This window comes from Syngnathus leptorhynchus, chromosome 22 (assembly GCF_054491065.1).
Source record: "Syngnathus leptorhynchus isolate UIUO chromosome 22, UIUO_Slep, whole genome shotgun sequence".
In the NCBI taxonomy this organism is placed as follows: Eukaryota; Metazoa; Chordata; class Actinopteri; order Syngnathiformes; family Syngnathidae; genus Syngnathus; species Syngnathus leptorhynchus.
Window position 1 is genome coordinate 3,048,981 of NC_141216.1, and position 25,479 is coordinate 3,074,459.

Below are 25,479 nucleotides of genomic sequence, written 5' to 3' on the forward strand. Positions count from 1 at the left end.
GAGCAGCTAGTTCTTCAGGAGCGTTAGCTAGCACAACAAGTAGCACTCACTCGACTGTCCATCAATGGATAATCAACGAAAGCGTTTGACTTGAACGTTGTTTTTCCATGTCCAACTTGAAGACTGGAGGCTCCACGTTGGCTGCTGGTCGTCTATCTGCAGATCTCGAAAGGTACCTCTCCATTTTGTTTACCTCCTAATCTTTAAAGTAGTAGGTCGTGTTATATATGACTTCAAATATTCCAAAATGTTATCAAAGGACATCTGAATTGGTCATTTCCCAAATGAAGAATGTCCTGATGATTATTTGGGCCACAGTGAAAAGAAACAAAAGAATTGCTCTACAATGGTTAAAGTTGTAAGAAGTATAGTTTTGAAAAATCTACTTGCATTTGAACTTAAAAAGTATTTTTTTGATCAAAGTTGGCACACATGAAAAGTGAAAGTGTACCACTTTGTCCTTCTAAAATTATGACTTGAATCTAAAAAAAAGAAACAATTTGTGTTTGTTAGTTGGTAGTGTTATGTGCTTGAGGAGCTGATGTCATCTTGTCATGGCTCACCAGGGAGACAGTGAGCACATGCAAGGAGCTGACATCTCTCACAAAACTCAAGTGCCAGGTACTGCACAATATCATCATCACACTCATCTGGATGTGTTTTTTCATGACATTGATGCAAACCAAGTTAGTCAGAAACACATATTTAACTAACTTGGTTTGCGCCAGTGCCATGGAAAAAAACTTGTCCAAAAGTGTGTGGTGGTGGTGGTACTGTGCAGTACCTGGCTGGCACTTAGGTTTTGTCCCAGATGTTTGCACTGTTTGCATGTGCTCACCTTCCTTTCCCCAAGTGCCTGCCACGAGAAGTGACATCATCAAGCACTTCATCTGCTTGCATGCATGCAGGGCCTTTTCAAACTGCTTTTCTAGTCAATCAATTGTTCAAGTGGAATGCGAGTCTTTGTGATTTATGAGCAAATTTGCTCCTTTGAAGTCTTTCATGCTTGCTGGTCACTGCATTGGCAAAGTACTGTTTGTAAACCTAAGTGTCCACTACTATGTTTTCAGCCTTGAGGTGAGTGTCACTGCAACAGACACAAGTCTTTGCTGCTTCTCTCTGTGTCCACACGATGCAATTGCATCACTTTGACTCATGTGGAGAAAGAGAAGCAGTCAAAGACTTGGCTCTGTTCAATGGCAGAAGGCAAACACTCAACTCAAAGCTGAAAAGAGCCACTTTGCCTGCCTCCAAACTCTGCCCAAATACAGCCTGGCCAATCACGGCGCGGCTCAAATTTGCATAACCACGCCCAAAGTCACCATGGCCAATCACAGCACAGATTAAATTTGCATAACCACGCCCACTTTCTGATGGCCAATCAGAATGCAGCGTATTGCACATCTGACCAATCGGATTGCTTCATTTTAATGAGACCACGCCCACTAAATCACAACCACTCACAGTGTACTTCATTTGCATATCCACGCCCACTTTTCAACCAATCAGCCTGTCATTTGCATTGCTCCACCCACTTTTAGACCTCTCAGCCAATCAGGGAGCAGTATTCCAGTCATAATTCCGCCGAATTTCCCCAGAAAAAAAATCCCCCCCAAAAAACTTAAAAAAAATTTTATTGGAAAGAAATAATTTGTTTTATGATGTTGGAAAATGAAGAGTTGAAAGTTTGTGTGATTTGTAATAAAGCTTTATTTCTTTTGCAGCGTAAACATTCAACCACAAGAAAGTAACAAAGATGGCAGTCTACTCGTTGCAGAGTGGTCGACCAGATGAACGATTGGTGAGGTGGTCGGCCAGTGGGACAAGTGTTACTCCATACCTGGACCTGAGACAAAGAGATTGGTAAGTAAAAAGCTAAGTCAACGTTTTGTGCAAAAAATGTTTTGGCATGAAACATACCAGTGCGCAAGTAGTTCATGGCACAGAGCATTGCAAGCTGCATGACCAGGAAGCTGATCATGTTCCTTGCTGCATGAACCAGGAAGTTGAGTTTGTTCCTTGCTGCCTGTCAGAAAATTGGAGAAAATAAAACATTGGAATAAAGATAAGATTGTGCAATGGAGGAGCATTTAAAGTGCCTCACTTCTCATGTTGCCTTAGAGCTGAGTAAGTAACAAGGAAACTCAAGTGCTGCTTTCCTCTGGTCCTCAGCACAGGTACTTGATGGTACTCCACACTGGACACACACAAAAAAAAAAGATTCAAATTTTGAAACACATTTGCTAAAGTGTCATTTACATTGCTTCTCTTACCAGCAGAGTGCTTTTCAGGCAGCACGGACCCAGGTGAACAAGCTCACAGAGGCTGAAGACAAACTGTGGCAGCAGGCTTTTCACTTTCTGGACCAGGATTTGCCTGCCATCTTTGCCTGGAAAGAAAAAGGAACAATGAACCAACAAAAATTCCATTTTAGTTTACTGCTTTTTTTAACTGTAGACTGGAAGCAGACGGTCGGGCGCTGGTGCACAGGCAGAGTTCATGAAATGTTCTGAAGACTCTCCAGGGTAGACACCTGCACACAACAGCAAGGGAGCCATCAAGCTGCCATTTAGTACAATTTATTTGAGTGTCAACTCTAAAGGAGGCGGCCTTGAGGAACCTCTGCATGGTTTTAGAGGGCTGGTTCCTTTGTCCAGCAGGTGGCAGATTTTCCAACTGCATACTTACTGGAAACTGCTCTGCAGGAATAGGGAGACATAAAAATAAAAGCAGGTAAGCGCTTTTAAACAATGCCAAGTTTGTAGTAAATTGTCACCTGTCACCACATCGGACAAGATGTTGATGCCACAGGTTCAAAAGCTTATAGATCCATGCTGCAGAAACTGAATCCTTTGGCACCACCTGGTGGACAAAAGAAAGAAGAACATGCTGAAATGTTTGACACGTGTCAAACGTTTGGACGCGTGCAGGTTTCACCAGTGAGGAATGGAGGGCAGCACTGGACGTCTCTCCAACCACAGCTTGCTGGTCTGAAAGACACGGTAACATTACAACCATTCTGCTTTTAAAGTTTCAGCCTAAAAAGCAAATTGGGTTGAGCAAGATTAGACCTACCTAGGTGCAAGTGTCTCATGAAGCCAAGCGAGGACTGCAAGTCGGCCATCTTGGACCTTGCAGACAAAAAGAAAAAGAAATGTTTGCTTTAGTCAATTTGATGAAATACCTTGCTAATAAAATTTTTTTGCAGTCAATCTGCTCCCTCTGTTCCAGATTCAGGCCTGTGGACAGAAATGAGAAGACAATTAGAGCAGTCGATTGACTTTAAAACTCACAGAAAGTCAGTCGGCCATGTCGGGCTCGTTTTGAAGATTCGCACCTGCAGACAGAAATTAGAAAATTAACACGAATGCATCAAAATGTTTGAGTCATTCATTCTCTGGTGGATTTATGCAAACTGCTTTGTCTACTTACCTTCGGCCAAACGGCACTGCCGTCCAGACGTTGCTAAATGTTTGTGCAAAAAAAGGTGTTAGTCGTCTTTCCACACGATGCGTGCTTGAGTTTTGAAAATGGAGATTTACTTACCCACGGTTAAATGCGCCAAATGAATGCGTTTTGGTGGTCGTCGAACACGCTAACTGCTAACGCTAGCTTCTGCAAACTTTTTGGCTTGCATGCTTGCAAGATGGAAGCACGCCCAAAGTGCAAGTTGACGCTGAAAAGAGAGCAAAAGCAGTTAGTTTGAAAAGGTTAACAAACGTTGAACACCTACCTTGTCACTTTTAAACGCGGTTGTTCAGCAGGTGGACCGGAGAAGCGTGGTATTATCGCAATTCTTGAAGGTATCTTCAGGAAAGGTTCAGAGTACCCTTCAATTACAAAAAGAGAATTTGTAAGAGTACCAATGGCCGAATGGTTAAAGCTTTTCCCTTGAGTTTGGGAGAGGCGGGTTCGAATCTTATGTGTGGCTCTATTTCATTTAAAAAAGCTGCCAAGTGCAAGTCTCGAACCCGAGGCTGCCGGACACCAATCCAAGTCATAAACCATTCAGCTATTTTGGCGATGAAATTTTCGGAATGTTTTTATGTATTCATAGTATATGTTTCACGAAATGAATACATTTACTAAATCACCCATAACATTCAGAACACTCAATGGTGTAGTAGATAAAGCTTTTGCCTTATGTTCGGGAGAACCGAGTTCGAGTCTTACACTATCCTAACTTTAGCTTAAAGTCTGCTTTGTTGGGGCTCGAACCATGATCTCCCGAACACCGGGTAAAGTTAAAAACCACTTTGCCATTTTGGCAGCGAAACTCGAGCTTTTTTATTGGAAAGTGTACTTTAAAATGTCACCTTGCGCGGATGAAAATACTAATCTACCACTGTTTGACAGTACATTCAGTGCAGTAGTGGATATTTGTAACTATTTTTTGAGCAAATTTACATTTTAAAGCGCACTACCCAAAAATTGTCAAAACAGCTTGAGTATGGCGATGTACGAGCCATGGTCGCGTTTTGAACGCACCGCAGCTTTATTTGGCGGTCTAAAAAGTACCTGTGACTTTCCAAAAGCTGCGGTGCGTTCAAAACGCGACCATTGCTCGTACATCGTCATACTCGAGCTGTTTTGACAATTGGAGGGAATTCGCGAGCTAGCGTGTTTTTGTTGTGTTGTTAGCGCCGTTGTTTGCACACGCATCAAGTGCGAAAAAAACAAAACAAAAACATTTTAAGACCCCACGATAGACCAGCAGTGGCTTGGCGATCGACCGGTCGATCGCGATCGACGTATTGCCCCCCCTCCAGTAGTATTTCAGCCAGTTGGACCTATCCAGACACTCAAATGTCGGATTTATTTGGCGGTATTTAAACGCCCCGTGGCTTTCCAAAAGCTGCGGTGCGTTCACAATCGCCGAGCATTGCTCGTACATCGCCATACTCGAGCTGTTTTGACAATTGGAGGGAACTTGCGACCGAGCGTGTTTGTGTTGTGTTGTAAGCGCCGTTGTTTGCACACGCACCAAGAGCGAAAAACCCCAAAACATTTTAATATCCCGCGATCGACCAGTAATGGCTTGGCGATCGACCGGTGGATCGCGATCGACGTATTGGCCACCCCTGCACTACACCATTAAATGTTGTATCACTCACTGGTAGATTAGAATTTTAGCAAGTTGACATTTTAAAGTACACTACACCAAGCTACCGCAAGATGGCAGTGCCCCCATTCACTTGTATGTAACCCAGCGTAAAATGAACATGTCCATTTTGCCTTTTCACCAGACTCTGGTGTACTCTACACTAATAAAAAAAAAAAGGCAGCGTTTCGCTGGCAAAAAAGCTGAATGGCTTTAAACTTGACCCAGTGATTGGGAGAGTATGGTTCGAGCCCCTCACGAAGCAGACTTTAAGCTAACGTTTAAATAGTGTAAGGCTGCGGTTCATGCTTTATGAAGCAGTTCATGTAATGACGCCAAGCTACCGCAAGATGGCAGTGCCCCCATTCACTTGTATGTAACCCAGCGTAAAATGAACATGTCCATTTTGCCTTTTCACCAGACGTCCCCTATGTACTCTACAGTAATAAAAAAAAGGCGGCGTTTCGCTGGCAAAATGGCTTTAAACTTGACCCGGTGATTGGGAGAGTATGGTTCGAGCCCCACACGAAGCAGACTTTAAGCTAACGTTTAAATAGTGTAAGGCTGCGGTTCATGCTTTATGAAGCAGTTCATGTAATGACGCCAATCTACCGCAAGATGGCAGTGCCCCCATTCACTTGTATGTAACCCAGCGTAAAATGAACATGTCCATTTTGCTTTTTCACCAGACGTCTCCTATGTACTCTACACTAATAATAAAAAAGGCGGCGTTTCGCTGGCAAAATGGCTGAATGGCTTTAAACTTGACCCGGTGATTGGGAGAGTATGGTTTGAGCCCCACACGAAGCAGACTTTGAGCTAAGGTTTGCATAGTGTAAGGCTGCGGTTCAGGCTTTATGAACGGTTCATGTAATGACGCCAAGCTACCGCAAGAGGGCAGTGCCCCCATTCACTTGTATGTAACCTAGCGTAAAATGAACATGTCCATTTTTCCCTTTCGAGCAGACGTCCTCTATGTACTCTACACTACCCCCCAAAAAAGTCGGCGTTTCTGATCCGAACTCGTGTCTTATGCATGATGTGGGAGTGTCTTTTGTGCAAGTTGTCACAGACGCGCTTTTGTGTGACTTGAATTGGGCTTTCTCGGCTACCGTACACTTCCGCTTCAGCGAGCAGCTAGGTCTTCAGGTTGTTGTCATTTGGGCTATCGCGTGAGTCATGTCAACTTTTTACAAGCTCTCCATTTGCTGTATATATGTACACGCATACATGTAAACAATGACACGAAAGGAGAATAATTATTAGTCGTTAGGTCAGTGGAAACTCGCTAGCTCTCGTGAAACAAGAGGTGGAGCGTTAGCTAGCACAACAAGTAGCACTCACTCGACTGTCCATCCATCAATGGATACTCAACGAAAGCGTTTGACTTGAACGTTGTTTTTCCATGTCCAACTTGAAGACCGGAGCAACAATCTTGCTGATGTACTGTACATGTCTTTTTTTTTTTTAATGCAACTTGTACAATGTGTACAGTATGTTTTATTTCAGCGAAATGTAAATGGCAATTGCCAAAATGTACAAGATAAAAATGGTTACCCCTATAAAGTCAAACAAAAAAATTAATTCATTATGAAGGCTGATGTCTAGATCTGGTGATGTCATGTGTGTTTCTTTATTGTGCTTCAAATTTGTTTCTCTGATATTTGTATATAATTGTAGAATCAATAAAAGAAATATGTACACGCTGACCTGTAGTCAATATTCCATGTTCTTCACTCGCTGACTCACAAATTTGAATATTATTTGAGTATTTAGTTTACCAAGTGTTCGGTAGATCATGGTTCAAGCCCCACACGAAGCAAACTTTAAGCTAAAGTTTGCATCATTACTCGGTTCTCCCGAACATAAGGCAAAAGCTTTATCAACCACACCACTGAATGTACTGTCAAACACTGGTAGATTAGCATTATGCAAGTTGACATTTTTAAGTACACTTTCCAAAAAAAAAAAGGCCATGTTTCAGTGGCAAAATGGCAGAGTAGTTTTTAACTTTACCCGGTGTTCGGGAGACCATGGTTCGAGCCCCGCACGAAGCAGACTTAAAGCTCAAGTTTGAATAGTGTGAGACTCGAACTCGGTTCTCCCGAACATAAGGCAAAAATTTTATCTACTACACCACTGAGAGTTCTAAATATGTAGGGTGATTTAGTAATCTTATTCATTTCGTGAAACATATACTATGAATACAAAAGAAAACTCCGAAAATTTCATGGCCAAAATAGCTGAATGGTTTATGACTTGGATTGGTGTCCGGCAGCCTCGGGTTCGAGACTTGCACTAGGCAGCTTTTTTAAATGAAATAGAGCCACACATAAGATTCGAACCCGCCTCTCCCAAACTCAAGGGAAAAGCTTTAACCATTCGGCCATTGGTACTCTTACAAATTCTCTTTTTGTAATTGAAGGGTACTCTGAACCTTTCCTGAAGATACCTTCAAGAATTGCGATAATACCACGCTGCTCCGGTCCACCTGCTGAACAACCGCGTTTAAAAGTGACAAGGTAGGTGTTCAACGTTTGTTAACCTTTTCAAACTAACTGCTTTTGCTCTCTTTTCAGCGTCAACTTGCACTTTGGGCGTGCTTCCATCTTGCAAGCATGCAAGCCAAAAAGTTTGCAGAAGCTAGCGTTAGCAGTTAGCGTGTTCGACGACCACCAAAACGCATTCATTTTCACCCTGGAGAGTTTTGACGACATTTCAGGAACTCCGCCTGTGCACCAGTGACCGACTGCTTCCAGTCTACAGTTAAAAGTAAAAGCAGTAAACTTAAAATGAGTTATTGTCAATATTCCTTTTTCTTTCCAGGCAGAGGTGGTAAATCCTGGTCCAGAAAGGGCAGCCTGCCACAGTGTCTTCAGCCTCTGAGCTTATTCACCTGGGTCCGTGCTGCCTGAAGAATCCTCTACTGGTAAGAGAAGGAAAATAAATTACATTTAATATTAAGAAATTGAATTACTGTTTTTGTGTCCAGTGTGGCGTGGAAGCTGAGGACAAGAGCAAAGCTACATACCAGCAACACTTTGGTCTTATTCCTGATTCAGCTCTAAGGCAGCAACAGGAAAAGTGAGGCAATTTAAATCCTCCTCATAGGACAATCTTTTTATTCCAATTATTTTCCTTTATTTTCTGACAGGCAGCAAGGAAAAAAAATTCGCTTCCTGGTCATGCAGCTCACAATACCTGACGCCATGAACTGTGTGTCTGCACTGGTAATTATCATGCCAAAACTTCATCTGCACCAAAAGTTGACTTAACCCATTACTTACCAATCTCTTTTTGTCTTAGTTCCAGGCATGGAGTAATACTCATCCCGCTGGCTGACACTTAGCCACTCGTCCCACTGGCCGACCACTTCGCCACTCGGCAACGAGCAGACTGCCATCCAACTTGTTACTTTGTTGTGATTGAAAGTTTACTCTGCAAAAGAAATAAAGCTTTATTACAAATAACACGAACTTTCAACTCTTCATTTTCCAACATCACAAAACAAAAATTTCTTTCCAATAAGTTTTTTTTTTTTTTTCCCCCGATTTTTTTTCTGGGGAGATTTTGAGAAATGGGCGGGATTATGAATGGAATACTGCTTCCTGATTGGCTGAGAGGTCCAAAAGTGGGTGGAGCAATGAGAATGAAAGGCGGTGGTTGGTTGAAATGTGGGCGGGGATATGCAAATGAGGCCGTGATTTTTGTGATTGGCCGTTGGTTTAATGGGCGTGTTTTCCTCAAAATGAAGTAATCTGATTGGTCAGATGCGCAATACGCTGTTTTTTGATTGGCTGTCAGAGAGTGGGCGTGGCTATGCAAATTCGAGCCGCGCCGTGATTGGCCAGGCTGAATTTGGGCAGAGTTTGGAGGCGGGCATAGTGGCACTTAGGTTTTGGAAGGCTCTTTTCAGCTTTGAGGTGAGTGTTTGCCTTCAGCCACTGAACACAGCCAAGTGTTTGACTGATTTCTCTGTCTCTACATGACTCAAAGTGACTGCAATCATGTGGAGACAGAGAGTAGCAGTCAGATACTTGGCTCTGTTGCAGTGACACTCACATCAAGGCTGAAAACATAGTAGTGGACACTTAGGTTTACAAACAGTACTTTGCAGCCAATGCAGTGACCAGCAAGCATGAAAGACTTCAAAGGAGCAAATTTGCTCATAGATCACAAAGACCCGCATTCCTTGAACAATTGATTGACTAGAAAAGCAGTTTGAAAAGGCCCTGCATGCATGCAAGCGGATGAAGTGCTTGATGATGTCACTTCTCGTGCCAGACACTAGGGGAAAGGAAGGTGAGCACATGCAAACAGTGCACACATCTGGGACAAAACCTAAGTGCCAGCCAGGTACTGCACAGTACCACCACCACCACCACACACTTTTTTCCATGACACTGGCGCAAACCAAGTTAGTTAAATATGTGTTTCTGACTAACTTGGTTTGCATCAATATCATGAAAAAACACATCCAGACGGGTGTGATGATGATGATGATATTGTGCAGTACCTGGCACTTGAGTTTTGTGGGAGATGTCAGCTCCTTGCATGTGCTCACTGTCTCCCTGGTGTGCCATGACAAGATGACATCAGCTTCTCAAGCACTCTACCAACTAAAGAACACAAATTGTTTCTTTTTTTAGATTCAAGTCATAATTTTAGAAGGACAAAGTGGTACACTTTCACTTTTCATGTGTGCCAACTATGATCAAAAATATACTTTTTAAGTTCAAATGCAAGTAGATTTTTCAAAACTATACTTCTTACATGTAACTTTAACCATTGTAGAGCAATTCTTTTGTTTCTTTTCACTGTGGTCCAATTGATCATCAGGACATTATTCATTTGGGAAATGACCAATTCAAATGTCCTTTGATAACATTTTGGAATATTTGAAGTCCTATATGACACGACCTTCTACATTTAAGATTAGGAGGCAAACAAAATGGGGAGGTACCTTTCGAGATATGCAGATAGACGACCAGCAGCCGACGTGGAACCTCCAGTCTTCAAGTTTAGACGTAGAAAAACATAGAAAAACAACGTTGAAGTCAGACGCTTGCGTTCATTGGCCATTAATTGACAGCCGAGTGCTACTTGTGGATGTGCTAGCTAACGCTCCACCTCTTGTTCCACGAGAGCTAGCGAGTTTCCACTAACCTAACGACTAACAAATATTCTCCTTTCATGTCATTGTTTACATGTATGCATTTACATACATACAGCAAATCGAGAGCTTGGAAAAAGTTGACATTACTCACTCAAAAGCCCAAATGCTAACAACCTGAAGAGCTAGCTGCTCGCTGAAGCGGAAGTGTACGGTAGCCGAGAAAGCTCAATTCAATAGCGCCTCTGGCAATTAGCACAAAAGACACTCCCACATCATGCATAGGACACTAGATTCAAGTTTTTATTCGCCATGTTTGAATTGTTCATTCACAAATGGTTAGGAACTATCTTCTCCACGCATGTCATATGCATGTCATTTAGAATTTTACTCACTCATTACAGATGGTAAAGCTAAATCATATAATACTACACGGAACAACTTCAATTCATACTTAGTGCATCTATTATTTCGCCATGTACAATACTATTACCACTTCATTTCACATTCGGTTTATTTTGCCTCGTACGACACTTACATTTGAAAGACTCTGGACTTGAATTGTGACGTTAAAAGGTTGCCTTTTTTGTTTTCACCTGAAGACGTGACGTCATGTCCGTCAATCAAAAACAATCTTCTTCTCCTGCTTGCCGGACGGCGCTTTGCACGCTAGCGCCGCCTGGTGACTCGTCATGACGGCTTTGGTGTACCCTGGAAATTGTTCTATCAATTTCACGTCACAAAAATAAAAAATGAATTGGCTACCATGCCATCAACACACAATACAGTACAGCATCTTTAGGCAGAGAAAAATATTTGGAAAACACGTTCTAACGTAATCCCCCAAACGTTCAATTATTCTTTTAGCTCAATGTTACTCAATGTTCGTAGCATTTCCCAATAATGTGAATGAATATTTTGATGAAATAGTGACAGTTTATTCATAATTTAATGGTGCATTTACTTTCTGTAATTCCATATTTAGTGAATGAATTAAACTACTAATGACATTTTAATATCTGATACTATATTAATTTAACTGTGGCACTTTTGCATGCAAATTACAGATGGGGTAAAGTCAACATCGCTACACTCGTGAGATAAAATCATGACACTACAGTGTGTATTGAACAGCTGACTTTGGGTCGTAGGCGGGATACACCCTGAACTGGTTGCCAGCCAATCGCAGGGCACACAGACAGACAAACAACCAGTCACACTCACAAACTTAGCTACAGATAATTACGAGTGTCCAATTAGGCCACCTTGCATGTTTTTGAAATGTGGGAGGAAACCGGAGGCACGTGGGTACGAAGGGGCATGCATACGCTGCACAATACTAGAAGCAGCACCTCCGGACAGTGAGGCGGACGTGCTATCCAGTGCTCTGCCTTATGCGAGAACATTAGTAGGTTTCGACATACAATGTCATTTAACAAAAACTTCAATTAGTAAGTAGACTAGTCGTCACTCGATTCAAGTCCATGACTTTGAGTGAGCTTCGCACAAACGACAATGAGGTATTTGACGGTTTTCTCACAAGAGGTTTGTGATGTGAGCAGTTTTTCAGCACTCACAAACACAACATCCACCACCCCTAAAAAAAAAAAAAAGTTCAGGATGTTTAGCTTTTGGGAATGCATTTCAGGAATCTATACTATCATTTACAAAAAGTGGTTCATCCTAAAAGATTGCTTGGGAAGAGTAACTTGCACACAAAGCACTGAAAAAGTGAACCGTCGGGCCCGAAAGGTTAGCTTGGCCCCAAGTGTCCAATTTTTTGGGAGTGGAGTATACATTTGGTGTTTCTTGATACAGGCACTGAAGAGTCTCTGGGAGAGCGGGCCGCGCTATACGGATCACTTTGGTTGTTTCTCCGTGAGGAAGGTGAAGTGACGCGGCGTGACTCGAGAACAACGTTTAGAAGATGCGAGGAAGTCACGAGTCAGAGGTACGAGCGGTACGAGTGAGAGGCGACCTTAAAGGAACGAGCCCATGTCCAAGCCCAAGAAGCCGTTAGCGTCCAAGTTAAACGCGGAGGTGTCGTCGTAAGCGTGATGGTTCTGGTGCAACTTCTCGTGGTGCCTCAGGTTGGACTTGTTGGAGAAGCTTCTGGCGCACAGCGCACAGGTGAAGGGCTTCTCTTTGCTGTGGATCCTACGGTGACATATGAGCTGCGTGGACACGCGGAAGGCCTTGCCGCACTCCAGGCACTGGTAGCGCTTGGGTTCCGTGTGAATGCGCCGGTGGTTCTTGAGGGCCATCAGGTTGGAGAATTCCTTGTGGCAAGCGCTGCAGGTGAAGGAGCCCGTCTTGTGGCTGTTCTTGTGGTTGAGGAGAGAGCCGGCGTGGCGGTAGGTGCGGCCGCAGTGCTCGCACACGTGGCTCTTCTCCGCCTGGTCGCCGGCGCTTCCGGGAGAACGGGACAAAGGTTCGGTCCAGCTAAGGCCGTTAGCCTCGAGTTCACCCGAGCTGCCGGCGTTGGGGCGATCCTTGGAGTGAACCTCCATGTGGCTCTGCAAGTGAGCGATGAGGCAGAAGGTCTTGCCGCATTCCGGGCAGCAATGGCGCCTCATCTGGGAGTGGATCTGGAGAGCCAGGGGGTCCGGGAAGGTCTGCAGACAAAGGCCGCAGTGGTGGAGGTTTTCAGAGTGAGTTTTCTTGTGGTTGAGGAGGGAGCCGGCGTGGCGGTACGAGCGCCCGCAAAGGTCGCACCTGCGGTGGCGGCAACAGACGGATATCACGCTCACAACCTGGCGCAGGTGACATTTGCTAGCGGGCTTGCTCAACGATGGAACAACTCACCTGAAGCACTTGTCCTGGCTCTCTTCTGACTGCGTCCCGTCTTCTCCACGACCCCTTCGGCAGCGGTGCCTCTTGAGTCCGGACCTCCCCCGGAAGCTCTTCCCGCACGCCGGACAGCTGAAGCGGGCGTTGGCGCGGTTGTGGACCTTCTGATGGTTGAGCAGGATGCTGGCGAGGCGGAAGGCCTTCCCGCACGTCAGGCACGCATATTTCTTCTGCTGCGTGTGGATGCGAGTGTGGTTGCGCAGCGCCATGGGGTTGCTGAAGGGCTTGGCGCAGAAGGTGCAGGAGAAGTGTCCTGTCTTGTGCGTGTTCTTGTGGTTGAGGAGGCTGCCCGCGTGGCGATAGCTACGGTGGCAAATGTTACAGGAGAACGCGCGCTCCTCTTCGTGGCTCGTCGGGGAGCCGTCGCAGGCGTGGGCTGCCAGTTGGTCACGGGACGGAAACGTCTCTTTACATCGTTTGCACTTTGGAGCTCGAGAGCTCCGCCCGCCGCCCTTCCGGGAGTCCGCGCAGATGTGAGCCGATAGCTGCCATTTTCCACGGAAGCCTTTCCCGCACTTTTGGCAAGAGTGTTTCCGAGTGGCAAAGTGCGTGCGCAAGTGGTTCTTGACGGCCAGTTGATTGGTGTAAGCTTTGTTGCAGATAGAACAATAATAGTGGCCTGTCTTGTGGGACTTTTTGTGGTTGACCAGACTGCCGGCGTGGCGGTACGTGCGCCCGCACTGCTCGCACGCAAAGGGTCGCCTGTCGACCGTGCGCTCCGACGTGTCCTCGGCCGCTCGCGTTGTTCGTTCCGGCGTTTCGCGGGCGGCCTCGGCCTCAGAATTGTTCATCTGCATCAGGGCCTGGATCTGGTTGTTCAGCTCTTTGATCTTGGCTCGGTTCTCCTTGTGCCTCCGGAGGTGGATCAAAAGCTGCTTCTGGATTTTGAAGGCTTTGCCGCACTCGTCGCAAGTATGCCTGCGGGGGTGGGGTGGGGGATGAGATGAAATCAGACAAACAAACACATTTGGAACCAGCGCCGCACAATAGAACATAACTTAAACCTCGTCGGAAATGATAAAAACCCACACGAACGTTAAGGTGGAGTGTCTGAGTTGCACGTGTACTTTACCGCTTAATGTCAAAGTGGGACCTCTGGTGGTTCTTAAGAGCCAACAGGTTGTAAAAGCGTTTCTGACACACGCTGCACTTGAACACTCCCGTTTTGTGAGACTTCTTGTGGTTGAGGAGGGAACCCGAGTGTCTGTACGAGCGGCCGCACTGATCGCATCTGTGCCGACGGTCCTCAAATTGGTCCCTGACGTGGCGCCGGGCTTGGTGCTGTAAGTTCTTTGCTTTTACTTCCACGTCCTCGCCGCTTTCTGCCGCCGCCGATTCCTCTTCTTTCTTCTCCGCCGCGCAGTTGTGGCTTTCCAGATGATGGTCGTCGGCGCAGAAGGTTCCACAGCGACCGCAGATGACGCTTTGCGTCTCCTCCTCGCACGCTTGGCCCTCACTCGCGCCGACGCCGTCTTCGTCTCGGTGCTTGACGTGCTCGAGCTGATGGGCGAGCAAGTCCTGCCTGCTGGCGAAACTTTCGCCGCAGGAACTGCAGATCATCATCTCCTCCGGTTCCTCGTCTCTGGCCTCCTCGTGGGAGGACAAGGACGAGGGTCCCGAGCTGGCGGCGGCGCACCGGGACTGCGTGTGACCTCGGAGATGGCTCCTGAGGGCCTGCATGCTGCTGTAGCTGTTTCCACAAATGGAACACTGAAAAAGGTCGCCGTCGTCTTCTTCGCCGATGCCGCTCAGCTGCTCGCCGCTCAGATTTTCTTTGAAGCTCTGCTCAAAGTAACTCTGACGAGCGGTCTCGTTCAGCCCTTGAAACTGCGCGACGGTGCCCTCAAAGTTCCCGTCGGCGTTGTGGTCCCCGCTCGGGTGCTGGTGTTGAAGCAGGGGGCACGAGTGCGCCATGATCCCAGCGATGTCCGCAAAAGAGTCCCCGCAGTCGGCGCACATGTGCCTCTGCGTGGAAAGCTCGGCGTGAGGTGGCCGCACGCTCGCATCTGGAGCCGAGTCCTGACGATCGAGGTACGTGCTGAGTCCCAGGTGAGGATCGTCGTTGTCCTCCACATCCTGTGTTGAGAAGAAAAGCCCCTGGTCGCTGACTGGAGAACATTGTTCAGAGGCGAGCCAGTCCCGCTCTCCGTTGGGGTTGAATGAGAATTTGTGACCTTTGTGTAGGCGGAGGTGACTCTTGAGCGCAGCCAGGTGAGGGTACTTCTTCCTGCAAACGGAGCACTGGTAAATCCCCACCTGATGTGAGCGCTTGTGGTTGATAAGGCTTCCGGAGTGGCGGTAGCTCTTGCCGCAGATCTGACACCTGAAGGGACGCTCGTCGGAATCGGCCGCGGAAGCGTCGTCCCTTCCGGACGCATTCGGAAGCGGATTGAGATTTCCGGGGTCCACGAGCGAGGGTTGTCCCTGAGAGCAGTCGGAAGACGGTGTTTGATTACTGTTTGAATACACGTGACCGCGCGGCTGATCAAAACCTTGACAATTATCGACCGACGGCAATGGAGCGAGATCGTTAGGAGGTGCGTAAAAGCTGGATTGAGGCGAGGTAATGTTGTTGTAGGTCATACGCTGGCTCTCCGCTGTGTTGTCCTCCAGGCCAAAGGCTACCGACGAAGAGTTGTGCATTTGGATGTGCTCCTGGAACTCCTCCTCACTAGGGAACACAACCTGACACAAATGGCAGAAGTTGACGGGACCGTCCGGACTCTTTGGGGAAAACTGCTCCTGTGTGGAGTTAGCGTAGAAGTCGGACGCTGAGCTACTGCCTCCGCCGCCACGGCCGCTTCGGATTTTGTGTGTCCTCTGGTGGCTGTAGAGCGCGGCCATGTTGTTGAAGAGTTTGAAGCAGACGGTGCACTCAAATATTCCCACCTGGTGAGTCTTCTTGTGGTTGTTCAAGCTTCGGAGGTGAATGTAAGTCTTGTCACACAGGTCGCACTTGAACGGTCGCCCGTCGGCGTCGTCGGAGGAGTCGCACTGCGGTTGGTTGTGATCGACGAGGCCGTTCTCCGCGTGGTTGTTCCAATGATTATTTGCCACGTCTTCATACTCCTCGTCCTCCGTCTTTGCTTGCGAGACACGGTGAGCCCGCTCGTGCGTAGCGAGTTGCGTCGCCAGGCGGAAAGCCTTGCCGCATCGCGAACAGGAGTACTTTTTGTGAGCCGTGTGACTCCGCATGTGACTTTTCAAAGCCAAAGCGTTTGAGTTCTCTTTGCCGCACAAATGGCACTCAAACAATCCCACGTCGTGAGCCTTTTTGTGATTGGCTAGGCTGCCGGCATGTCTGTAGCCACGTCCGCATTCGTCACATTTGAACTTGCGCTCCTCGTCCTGCTCCGGGTGAGCGTCCGTGTGCTCTACAAGCGTGGCCATGTCAGGACAAAACAGCCCGCACTGTCGGCACGGGAAACCTGCCGTCCGTGCGCCGTCATGCGTGACGATGAAGTCCGAAATAAGCGCACCAAGTTGACAGTGTATCCAGGAGGGGAATACATTAGATGCCTTTCTTGTCCATACACAATGGAGAACAGTCGTTTAGGTCAGGAGGGTGTCCAGAGTGGCCATACAGTAGTGCCTTTGGGGGAGAAGACAAACATATATTAACTCTTCATACAAATTTAAATATGACAGAAGTAACCCATTAGGATTAACATAAGGTGCTTTCTTTAGATTGAGTAAAATACTGTACAGTCAGATGAAAACAATTATTATTTTACTGTAACATTCACTTTTTCGCTGTAGTATTCTTAAGATAGACTGTAAATTAATTGCATTGATTGCTATTGACTTAGTGATTAGGGAGTAAGTCAACGAATCACATCCGGTAACTCTTTGCACTGTCAGGCTAATTACATTAGCCGTGTCAATAAACCAGGACTGTCTTAACCCCGCTATTATACTAATGTAGAAAACGGTTGGACATAAATGTACACTTTTCGAAAAGTGTGGAAATAAGTATTAATTGAGTGCAGGTCAATGGGTTGCAATAGTTAGTACCAACGTTAGCTGCGCGACAGGCTAGCAGCATCTCAGCTAGCAAAACAAACATTGCAACAAAAAGACAGGAAGCGGAACGTCAGCAAGTAAATACCTCCAATATCGACTCCAGGCACATTCCAGGAGACATTTGCCCTCTCGTTATCTGACGGAAGAACTTATTTTGAGGTGTATAACAATCCAAAGGGATTCCCTTCTTCCAATTGTCTTATTCTTTCACACTGCTCTTGTTGCTAGGGAACAGGAAATGTGCAGCCGCAAAATACTTCCGTCACTTCATCGAGCACATTTGAATAATAACGCAGGTTCCATTATTTTTAATCGTGTTTAGCACTGTACGTTTTCGGGGTTTTTTTTTTGTAAACAATAGTGTGATAATGGGATGCAAAGGAATCACCAGATTGAATGTTTACATGTTAGACTTATTTTTAAAAACAAGTTCAGCACAGTGCATGTGCAAGTGACGTCTAAACTCCCGCATGTCAGACTTCATCCATGTGTATTAAAAGTACAAAACATGTGCATTTAATCATTTGTTTGCTTTTACTCATTTATTTAGCAACAATTTTTATTAATGTGCAATTCCAATCACTAATGTACAGCAGCCTGCAACGCCCCCCCAACATTTTAAACGGCCAAAATTCAACTCGGGTTGAGTATATTTAAAAATAAAGACAAAATAGCTATTATTCCATATTTTGCATTGTAAACACAAATTACTCCACTTTTGCTATCCGTCATCATGGTCCTAGCGCCGTCCCACTGTCACTGTCAGCCAGTCAAAACGGACCACCGTGGTACGACAACAACTCCAGTCGAGTGAGGACTCGTTTCTTTCTTTCTTTCTTTCTTCCGAGCACTATCAACCCACAACGAATGCCCTGCTGCAGGTAAAGCTGTCATTCGTTTATTGAGTCCAACTAAAATAATTTAAAAAAAAATCTGAAAACAAGCTGATGCCGTCAAGAGAAGTGGGTGCAGGCGGTCCTAAAGCCAGCCATTTTGAGTTGAATTAAATTAGCAAGCGTGCTAACGCGGGCGAGCCATGCACGTTCAGAATTTCTATGCACGGTTGCATGCATTCAATGCTGACACCTAACATCGCATGTTGTCGTGATCGTCAGTAGCAACAACAAAAACAAACATTTGCGGCTTTACGTCGCCTACTTCCTGTCGTCGAGGTGGTTAGCTTATTGTCCCTAAGGTCCTAATGCCAGCCATTTTGTGTATGTATGCATGTATGCACACACACACACACACACACACACACACACACACACACACACACACACACACACACACACACACACACACACACACACACACACACACACACACACACACACACACACACACATATATATATATATATATATATATATATATATATATATATATATATATATATATATTAGTCTATACTTCTTCAAAAATGACAACACATGTGTGTAAGTAAGTTTTTGAGGAGGTTTAGACAAGATTTTGGTTATTGCATTACTGGTATATATTTTATTTCTCATGTAAAATGTCTGTTTTGGCTCCCTAAAGGTTGGGGAATTCTGGTCTAATTGATCTTCAGACAGAAAGATGGCTTCCTTGCGGGATGGGAGCCCACCACCTTCAAATCAACAAAGCCCTCCCGCCCAAGATGAGCCTAGCCAACAAGAGGAAGCGGTGGTGAGGGACACGCCCGCGAAGAAACGGGGCAGAGGCCGTCCCCCCAAATCCAAACCGTCCTTCAAGTGTTCGTCCTGCGGCGAGTCCTTCCAGAGCGTGTCGGCGCTGCGCGAGCACAAGGTGTCGGCGCACGGCAAAGAGCGTTCGTCTCCTCTCCACGCGTGTCCGCAGTGTCAAAAGATCTTCTCCAGCAAGGCCCTTCTCTCCAAACACGAAAGCACGCACTCGGCCCAGCGGCCCTTCCAGTGTCCCGACTGCCACAAGGCGTACAAGACGCCCACCGAACTGCGCAACCACAGTCGCTCGCACACGGGCGAGAAGCCCTTCGTTTGCTCCGAGTGCGGCAAGGCCTTCATGCAGGCCATCTGCCTGCGCATCCACATGACGCAGCATAACGGCGAGCGGCCCCACTCCTGCCGCCAGTGCTCCAAGAGCTACCCCACTCTGTCCAAACTCAAGGTGCACATGCGCTCTCACACCGGGGAGAAGCCGTACTTTTGCGGCGAATGCGGCAAGAGTTTCGCCGACCCCTCCGTGTTCCGCAAGCACCGACGCAACCACCAGGGCCATCGGCCGTACTCTTGCAAGGACTGCGGCAAAACCTACACGGAGGTGAAGGACCTGAAGAACCACGAGCGCTCGCACACGGGCGAGAAGCCCTTCCTGTGCGCCGACTGCGGCAAGGCCTTCTCCCGCTCGTCCTCGTTGGTCTGCCACCAGCGCATCCACTCGCAGAAAAAGCCGTATCAATGCGAGCAGTGCGGGAAAAGCTTCACGCAGCTGTCCTCCTACCAGTCTCATCTTCGCACGCACTCCGGCGAGAAGCCCTACTTGTGCCCGCAGTGCGGCAAGATGTTCTCCGACCCGTCCAGTTTCCGCCGGCACCAGCGAGTCCACCTGGGTTTCAAACCTTACCCGTGCGACAAATGCTCCAAAAGATTCCGACAGCCGGCCGATCTGGCCATGCACGAACGGGTCCACTCCGGGGAGCGACCTTACAAATGTCAGAGCTGCGACAAGGCTTTCGTGGCCTCCTGGGACCTGCGGCGGCATTTGCTGGTGCACACGGGTCTTCGGCCCTTCTCGTGCAGCGAGTGCGACAAGTCTTTCGCCGAGCGCTCCAGCCTCAACAAGCACCGCCGCGTGCACTCCGGAGAGCGTCCCTTCAAGTGCGGCGAGTGCCTCAAGTCGTACGTGGTGTCCTCCAGCCTGCGCAAACACGAGAGGACTCACTTGGCTGAGCAGGCGCAACGACAGCAGCAGCAGAGGCGAGCGGAGGACGAGACGGAGACGGCCGGCTTCGCGACCCTGCCGCAGTATTCCTGCGCTCACTGCGACGCCACCTTCGGCACCTGGGAGGAAGTGCAGGCGCACGAGAACCTCCACGCCGTCCAGAGGGCCTCGGGCCCGACGGCGGGCTCGCACACCTGCTCCGCCTGCCCGGCGGAGTTCGCCCTGGCGGCGGAGCTGCGGGAGCACGAGAAGCAGCATCCCAAGGCCAGGCCTCACGCCTGCGACAGCTGCGGCAAAGCTTTTCTCAACCGGGCGGGCCTGCGCAAGCACCAGAAGATCCACTCCAGCAATAAACCTCACAGCTGTGACCAGTGCGGGAAAGCTTTCCTGTTCCCCGCCTACCTCCGCAAGCACTTACGGACCCACGGTAGCGCCTCGCAGTCCGACTTGAACATCATCCACACCGACCCGCTGCCTTCGCCTCCCCCTACCGATCCATCTCCTGGCCCCGCGGAGTCCGGCGCCATCTCCTTGAGCGTTCCTGTCAGTGTGTCCGCTGACACTTTTCACGCTTTGCCAGAATACTTGATCAAGGAAGAAGAACTTTAAGGAACATAACTCGTGGCCTTAAATTGAGTTACGATTTTTTTTTGGACTGAATCAATGAAATGTTTATGGTAAAAGAAAAATCTGGGAATTGAGGGTTATTTAATGCAAAGGCACAATTATTTGGTTTTGTCGAAGCAGACAAGCATGCAAAAAAAGATGCTAGCTTAATTGTTCAATTTTTGCTAAATGGACAGTTGGACTGACACTGAATATAGGTTTTCTCACAAAACGTGACGTGCAAAAATAAAAAATATATAAGTGACCAAAACTGACAATAAAATGAATGTTTTTTTCAAGCAGCTCTGAGTATGTCGTGTTACCTTTTCTTTCTCCATTACGGCTTGATTTCCTCTTTAAAATCAAGATTGTCATTTACTGCTTGACGTCATCGGCCACACCTGACAAGGTGAACTGCTGTCCAAAGTGTCCTCATTGAGTCATTAACGTGGCCTTTCAGTATTTGGACTGCTTTGAAAAGTGAAGGTTCTGATCATTCTTGATCATGACGGTCTTTCTATTGCTCTTCTTCATGGTGTACAGCAATGCTGCACCAGCATCTGTCAAAGACTGTTGGGGGGGGGTTAGAGAAGATACCGGCAGGAATTCAAACAACATTGAGATGTTTTGATGTCGTTTACCTGTGAGTCAGAGACGACAGATTTGGCCTGGGAAATGAAAGAAACTTTTAGGTGATTAACAATGAATCCAACATCAGCGGCGGCAAAAAAACAGACCCTGGTGAAGTTATGGATGTTGTTGTATATCGGCTCCATGGTGCTGACCCATTCTTTGTATGTCCGTCTGTCCTCGGCGCTGCGGTTGTGTTCTCTGGAGACACACGGGTGGATCAGAGATGTCACTTGAGTTCAAACAAACTCACCCCCCCCCCCCCCCCCAACTCCCGTACTCACATCACTTTCTCAATGAGCTTCATCTGCTGCTCGCTTTCCCGCCGAGCGTCCAGGAAGCGCCCTCGGACGGCCAGAGCGGCGCTGGCCTGTGAGGAGTTGAGCTGAATGATGGGCAGCGATAGAGTGGACAGCACCACCAAGCTGAGGAGGAGGAAAGCGCATCGGGTTGCATTTTGGAATGGTTCCCGGATGAAGGCGTGAGTGAGCTCACCTTTCAGTGGTGACGCGTCGGGTCAAGGTGAACACTCGCAGCATCATCTGGCCGTTCTTCTGCGTGTATCGGAGTTGCAGCTGGACGGACACGGTGGACGCTAGAACCCAATTGGTCCAATACTGGTGTATTTTTATTTCCACTGACAACTTCCATCAACAACTTTAGCAACATAACCAGTTTTGCTACTCCAAGTATAGCACACTCTTTTGTTGCCCTTTTTTTTTTTTTTTTGGCCTGTCGTGTTGATATTTTTGGTCTTAAGGAACCCGCATTCCAAACCGAGTGTTATTTGACATTGGTCTTCTCTTACCTTCTGTCTCACTAGCCACAAATTGGAAAGTGATCTCTTCTTCCGGGTGCACGTTCCCCACATTTCGGATGGCTTTATGCCCCGGCTCCTTCTCTCCTCTCATTCGCCTGTCGCACATAAATGTTAAGAGAGGAGGGAAAACAAGAAGAAGCAAGCGGCGGCATCTTACATCGATTTGGGCAGAATCAAGGTGACGGTGCACTTGGTGGCTGTGGTGGTGTTCTCGATGATCTGCTCAAACTCCGATTGGAGCATACCGGGATTTGCGATCACCACCTGATGGAGCGAGAAGATGAGACACTGTGGGGAACAAAAGAGAAATAATAACGGTGTGTTACTTTTCCTCCCGTGCGATCGGCGAGTCGACCCAGCTCATCCAGCCTGCAGTCGGTTCCTTCTATCGAGAGCACTGACACGGTCACCCTAGTCAAAGAAACATTGTTCGCCATCATTATCGTATTTATTGTACCCAAAGGCACCATGACTTGGATTATTTTTTAAAATGACCCCTGATTGGCTGCATCTTCCCCCAGTTCTTGGTAGAAGATGGTGGATGAGAGGAGCGTGCGTGCGTCGTTGTCCTCCACCTCCAAATTGCCTAACGTCGTATTGGCCTTCCCGTCTGTGCAGATGATCACCTTTTCACAAATGGGAGTTCATATCATTTGTTGGATTGGAGAGGAAGAAAAAGGTGTGACTGATAGGCACCTTGGAGCCCGGGTGTCTGGAGGCCATTGTGATGGCGAGGAGAGCCGCTGGGCCCAATGCTGTGGTGCCCACTGCAGACAACCTTTGGAGGAAAAACACAATAGGATCATCTTTTTTTTTTTTTTTTTTTTTCCCAATGATGCTTCCTTGTACCCCTTGACTTGTTGTTCCAGGAAGTTCTTGGTGTATGACAGCGGCGGCGGAGTGGCGAACAGAGACGCGGCGGCTTTTAGATGCTCGCTGTCCATCAGGTCATCCCCACTCAGGACACGTGATGGGAAATCTCCATATCCGTACACTGTCACCTACAGTAGATAAAATAGAAATAACAGTGTGTCTTAATTGCTTTCTTTTTAACTCAGCACTACTCAGTTAATCTTCTGCACACCACTAGAGGAAGCCCAAGACCACATTTTGAGAATCATTCAAGTAAAGATTTTCTGGATTTGTTTGAGAAAATTGCTTTTATTTGTACCTCATAGTTGAAGGTGATGAGCCCCACGGGTGTGTCAGACTGTTGTTTGCGCAGCTTTTGAACACAAAGCAAAACAGCTTCCTGGACAAACTGAAAAGAACATCATTGATTAATATTCCACAAACATATGCCATCCATTTTTTTGGCCTTCAAAGATATTACACACACAGAAAAAAGCTGGAAAATCTGAACGCTCGCATTTTTTTAAGATAAATATAATTCCTTGATGGACACCATCATACCTCCAGGCGTGATCTGTGGATATACTCCCCTCCCGCCAACACCTTAACAAGACAAGAACATCATCACAATCTGTGACTGTCAGGTTTTCATATATTTTGCTGCGTACCTGGGAGGTGATGCTCATGGAGGCCGAGATGTCGATGCAGAAGATGAGCAGAGGCTGCGAGGCGTTCTGGAGTTTATCGGCCGGGCTCAGCATGAACAGGCCAAGCTCCAAGCCGGTGCTCCGGCTGCTGCGTTGCTCAGGCGGCTCGCAGAAGTAACAATTGTTTATCTGCAGCCAAAGGAGACGACACTTCTGCTGTATCATTGCCATGCCATTCAAAAAGTTCAAAAACCTAGAAGCATGACCTACCATGTTGTCGTAGATGGACTCCAGCACCGAGCCACACTGAGTGCAAGATTTGGGTTTCCCTTGAGTGTGCTCCACTGGAAAAATGACAAGCATGGTCATTGCACGCAAATCAAACCAAAACAATGAGGGGGAAAAAAAGTGGTTTGACCTTTCTCCGAGAGAAGCTTTCCCAAACTGACAAGGATCACGTTGGGGTTTCCCGGCAGTGAATCGTTGTTTTCCGTGGTTGCTGTGGAGCAGCGATGGAAAAGTCTTTGAGTAGAAGTAAAGATCCACTCCAATATGTGCATTGGTTTCCTTGCGAAGCCACAAATTACTATTTGTACCTGGAGGTGGGGAAACTGGTGGGGGGCACGGAAGCCGTTTTTCACTGGTGCAAGATTCGGGCAGAAGTTCCAAATACTCCGGCATGTTCATGAAAGGACGAGGTGGAAGACGAGGGGCGGAAGCTGCGGGAATTTTTTTTCATTCATGTGCCCAACTCCTCCTCCAAAATGTCCTATTTGCTTACGTATCGCCCGGACGGGGGAGTCTCCGTCGAGCCCGGCGGCACCTTCTGGTGAAGTTGGCGAGCTGTCTGCATACCGAGACGACTCCGAATTGACGTCGTTGTCGTAAAGATGCCTCTCGCCGGGAGAAGGCAAGCGGCTGCCTGCCCCCGGTCTCAGGTGAGGTGGAAGCAAAGCTGTGGGAAAGCCGCAGGCAGAGACAAATTAGTCTGACGGCATGAATGACATGCTAACGCTAACACTACATACAGTACCTGTCTTGCGGGTGGGCGTTATCTGCTTCGATTTTTCCCCAAGGTCACCGTTGTCATAGAAAATGGACGTCGACACCGCCCGCTCCTTCGTTTTGCTTTTCTCCGGCTTCTTGCTGACCTTGACCTCGACGGGCGGCGGAGGGGGCGCTATGGCAGGCCGGGTCCAGTGGACGGGAGGTAGAAGCGCTGTGAGGAACGCAAAAAAAAAAAAAAAAGAGATTACGCCTTTGTGTTCCTTAAAGTCCCGCGAAGCCCGTATGACTCACACGGAAGGATTTTTGCTTATCTAAGAGAAAACATTTGTTATGATAGGATGAAAAAAAAATCATGTCGCATGATAGTTCATGAACAAATGTAGCTATGCTACAGACAAAGAGGAAAACATATTTTTTGTTTTTTTTAGACGTACAACCAAACAACTTAAAGAGAATGTACTCTAATTTACAATAACATTAGGAGCTGTCTGGGACCCCCAAACATCTTATAAAATTGAATATATTCAAATGACAAGCATAAAAAAATATATCTCCATTTTCCAATCCCACCTGAGCGTTTGAAGACTTGATGGTTGTCCTTTGGAACCCCCAGTGGAGGCACATAAACATAATCACAAGCAAATTCCATCGCGATCAAGCAGGCCTGGCCAATGAAATCACAATAGTTGAGCAAAAAATGGCAAAACCTTGAGGCAGGCAAGTCCAGCGTGACAAAGCTGACTCCAAGCCCCAAAACAAATGATGTATCATACTTACTCATGGAGAGGGAGAAGCAAGCAATGTGCTCGCAGACATGGAAGCTTCGAAGCCTTCCAAGTGTTGTGGCAGCGAGTGACGTTAGTTTCTCGGCGACGTGATCCTTAGACATCTCGCCAAACCGGACGGTCGGCCTGTTTTTCTGCAAAAC

At 47.2% G+C, this 25,479-nt stretch overlaps 3 protein-coding genes and 3 long non-coding RNA genes across 15 annotated transcripts; 3 read left to right on the forward strand and 3 right to left on the reverse strand.

Annotated features, from left to right (window-relative positions):
- The first annotated feature begins 11 nt into the window (after positions 1 to 11).
- On the forward strand, positions 12 to 3,206 carry LOC147039327 (uncharacterized). Of its 3 annotated transcripts, none has more exons than XR_015063385.1 (3): positions 12 to 172; positions 1,725 to 1,863; positions 2,277 to 3,206. It is a non-coding gene; the product is annotated as an uncharacterized LOC147039327 (long non-coding RNA). The 3 variants fall into 3 exon arrangements; XR_015063387.1 differs by having other exon boundaries at positions 2,280 to 3,206; XR_015063386.1 differs by having other exon boundaries at positions 2,292 to 3,206.
- LOC147039328 (uncharacterized) lies at positions 1,701 to 2,997 on the reverse strand. 2 transcript variants are annotated; one of them, XR_015063389.1, is made up of 7 exons: positions 2,938 to 2,997; positions 2,777 to 2,862; positions 2,621 to 2,699; positions 2,274 to 2,533; positions 2,105 to 2,197; positions 1,921 to 2,026; positions 1,701 to 1,846 (listed from the first exon to the last, which is right to left on the reverse strand). It is a non-coding gene; the product is annotated as an uncharacterized LOC147039328 (long non-coding RNA). The 2 variants fall into 2 exon arrangements; XR_015063388.1 differs by having other exon boundaries at positions 2,274 to 2,862.
- A 4,588-nt stretch (positions 3,207 to 7,794) lies between the features above and the next one.
- Positions 7,795 to 8,553, forward strand: LOC147039329 (uncharacterized). The gene is made up of 4 exons (XR_015063432.1): positions 7,795 to 8,030; positions 8,094 to 8,185; positions 8,256 to 8,331; positions 8,408 to 8,553. It is a non-coding gene; the product is annotated as an uncharacterized LOC147039329 (long non-coding RNA).
- Positions 8,554 to 11,771: 3,218 nt separating this feature from the next.
- Positions 11,772 to 21,054, reverse strand: znf646 (zinc finger protein 646). 6 transcript variants are annotated; one of them, XM_085904429.1, is made up of 5 exons: positions 17,173 to 18,346; positions 15,954 to 16,656; positions 14,137 to 15,749; positions 13,020 to 13,982; positions 11,772 to 12,929 (listed from the first exon to the last, which is right to left on the reverse strand). In XM_085904429.1, the coding sequence occupies exons 2-5, from the start codon at positions 16,452 to 16,454 to the stop codon at positions 12,194 to 12,196; spliced, it is 3,813 nt and encodes a 1,270-aa protein (XP_085760555.1). In that variant the 5' UTR covers positions 16,455 to 16,656; positions 17,173 to 18,346; the 3' UTR covers positions 11,772 to 12,193. The 6 variants fall into 6 exon arrangements, with proteins under 6 accessions (XP_085760555.1, XP_085760553.1, XP_085760554.1 ...); XM_085904427.1 differs by having other exon boundaries at positions 14,137 to 15,291; positions 15,388 to 16,656; XM_085904428.1 differs by having other exon boundaries at positions 14,137 to 15,140; positions 15,321 to 16,656.
- Positions 17,817 to 20,884, forward strand: znf668 (zinc finger protein 668). The gene is made up of 2 exons (XM_085904438.1): positions 17,817 to 17,968; positions 18,627 to 20,884. The coding sequence occupies exon 2, from the start codon at positions 18,666 to 18,668 to the stop codon at positions 20,595 to 20,597; it is 1,932 nt and encodes a 643-aa protein (XP_085760564.1). The 5' UTR covers positions 17,817 to 17,968; positions 18,627 to 18,665; the 3' UTR covers positions 20,598 to 20,884.
- Positions 20,678 to 25,472, reverse strand: LOC147039332 (circularly permutated Ras protein 1). 2 transcript variants are annotated; one of them, XM_085904432.1, is made up of 21 exons: positions 25,329 to 25,462; positions 25,122 to 25,215; positions 24,577 to 24,762; positions 24,325 to 24,498; positions 24,140 to 24,262; positions 23,962 to 24,042; positions 23,814 to 23,887; positions 23,565 to 23,732; positions 23,458 to 23,499; positions 23,216 to 23,305; positions 22,894 to 23,045; positions 22,741 to 22,822; positions 22,540 to 22,670; positions 22,371 to 22,455; positions 22,202 to 22,308; positions 22,033 to 22,139; positions 21,720 to 21,819; positions 21,509 to 21,649; positions 21,332 to 21,425; positions 21,236 to 21,262; positions 20,678 to 21,164 (listed from the first exon to the last, which is right to left on the reverse strand). In XM_085904432.1, the coding sequence occupies exons 2-21, from the start codon at positions 25,198 to 25,200 to the stop codon at positions 21,051 to 21,053; spliced, it is 2,157 nt and encodes a 718-aa protein (XP_085760558.1). In that variant the 5' UTR covers positions 25,201 to 25,215; positions 25,329 to 25,462; the 3' UTR covers positions 20,678 to 21,050. The 2 variants fall into 2 exon arrangements, with proteins under 2 accessions (XP_085760558.1, XP_085760559.1); XM_085904433.1 differs by lacking the exons at positions 20,678 to 21,164; positions 21,236 to 21,262; positions 21,332 to 21,425 and having other exon boundaries at positions 21,720 to 21,799; positions 25,329 to 25,472.
- Positions 25,473 to 25,479: the final 7 nt, after the last annotated feature.

Coding starts and splice junctions, on each gene's coding strand:
- LOC147039332 (XM_085904432.1), bottom strand. CDS start 25,200: ATGGAATTTGCTTGTGATTATGTTTATGTGCCTCCACTGGGGGTTCCA. Junction 24,499..24,576: donor AACGCCCACCCGCAAGACAG/GTACTGTATGTA, acceptor GCTTTCCCACAG/CTTTGCTTCCACCTCACCTG. Junction 24,043..24,139: donor ACCAGTTTCCCCACCTCCAG/GTACAAATAGTA, acceptor GCTGCTCCACAG/CAACCACGGAAAACAACGAT.
- znf668 (XM_085904438.1), top strand. CDS start 18,666: ATGGCTTCCTTGCGGGATGGGAGCCCACCACCTTCAAATCAACAAAGC.
- znf646 (XM_085904425.1), bottom strand. CDS start 16,454: ATGGCCACGCTTGTAGAGCACACGGACGCTCACCCGGAGCAGGACGAG. Junction 13,983..14,136: donor TCCCACTTTGACATTAAGCG/GTAAAGTACACG, acceptor CCACCCCCGCAG/GCATACTTGCGACGAGTGCG. Junction 12,930..13,019: donor AGCCAGGACAAGTGCTTCAG/GTGAGTTGTTCC, acceptor CCGCCACCGCAG/GTGCGACCTTTGCGGGCGCT.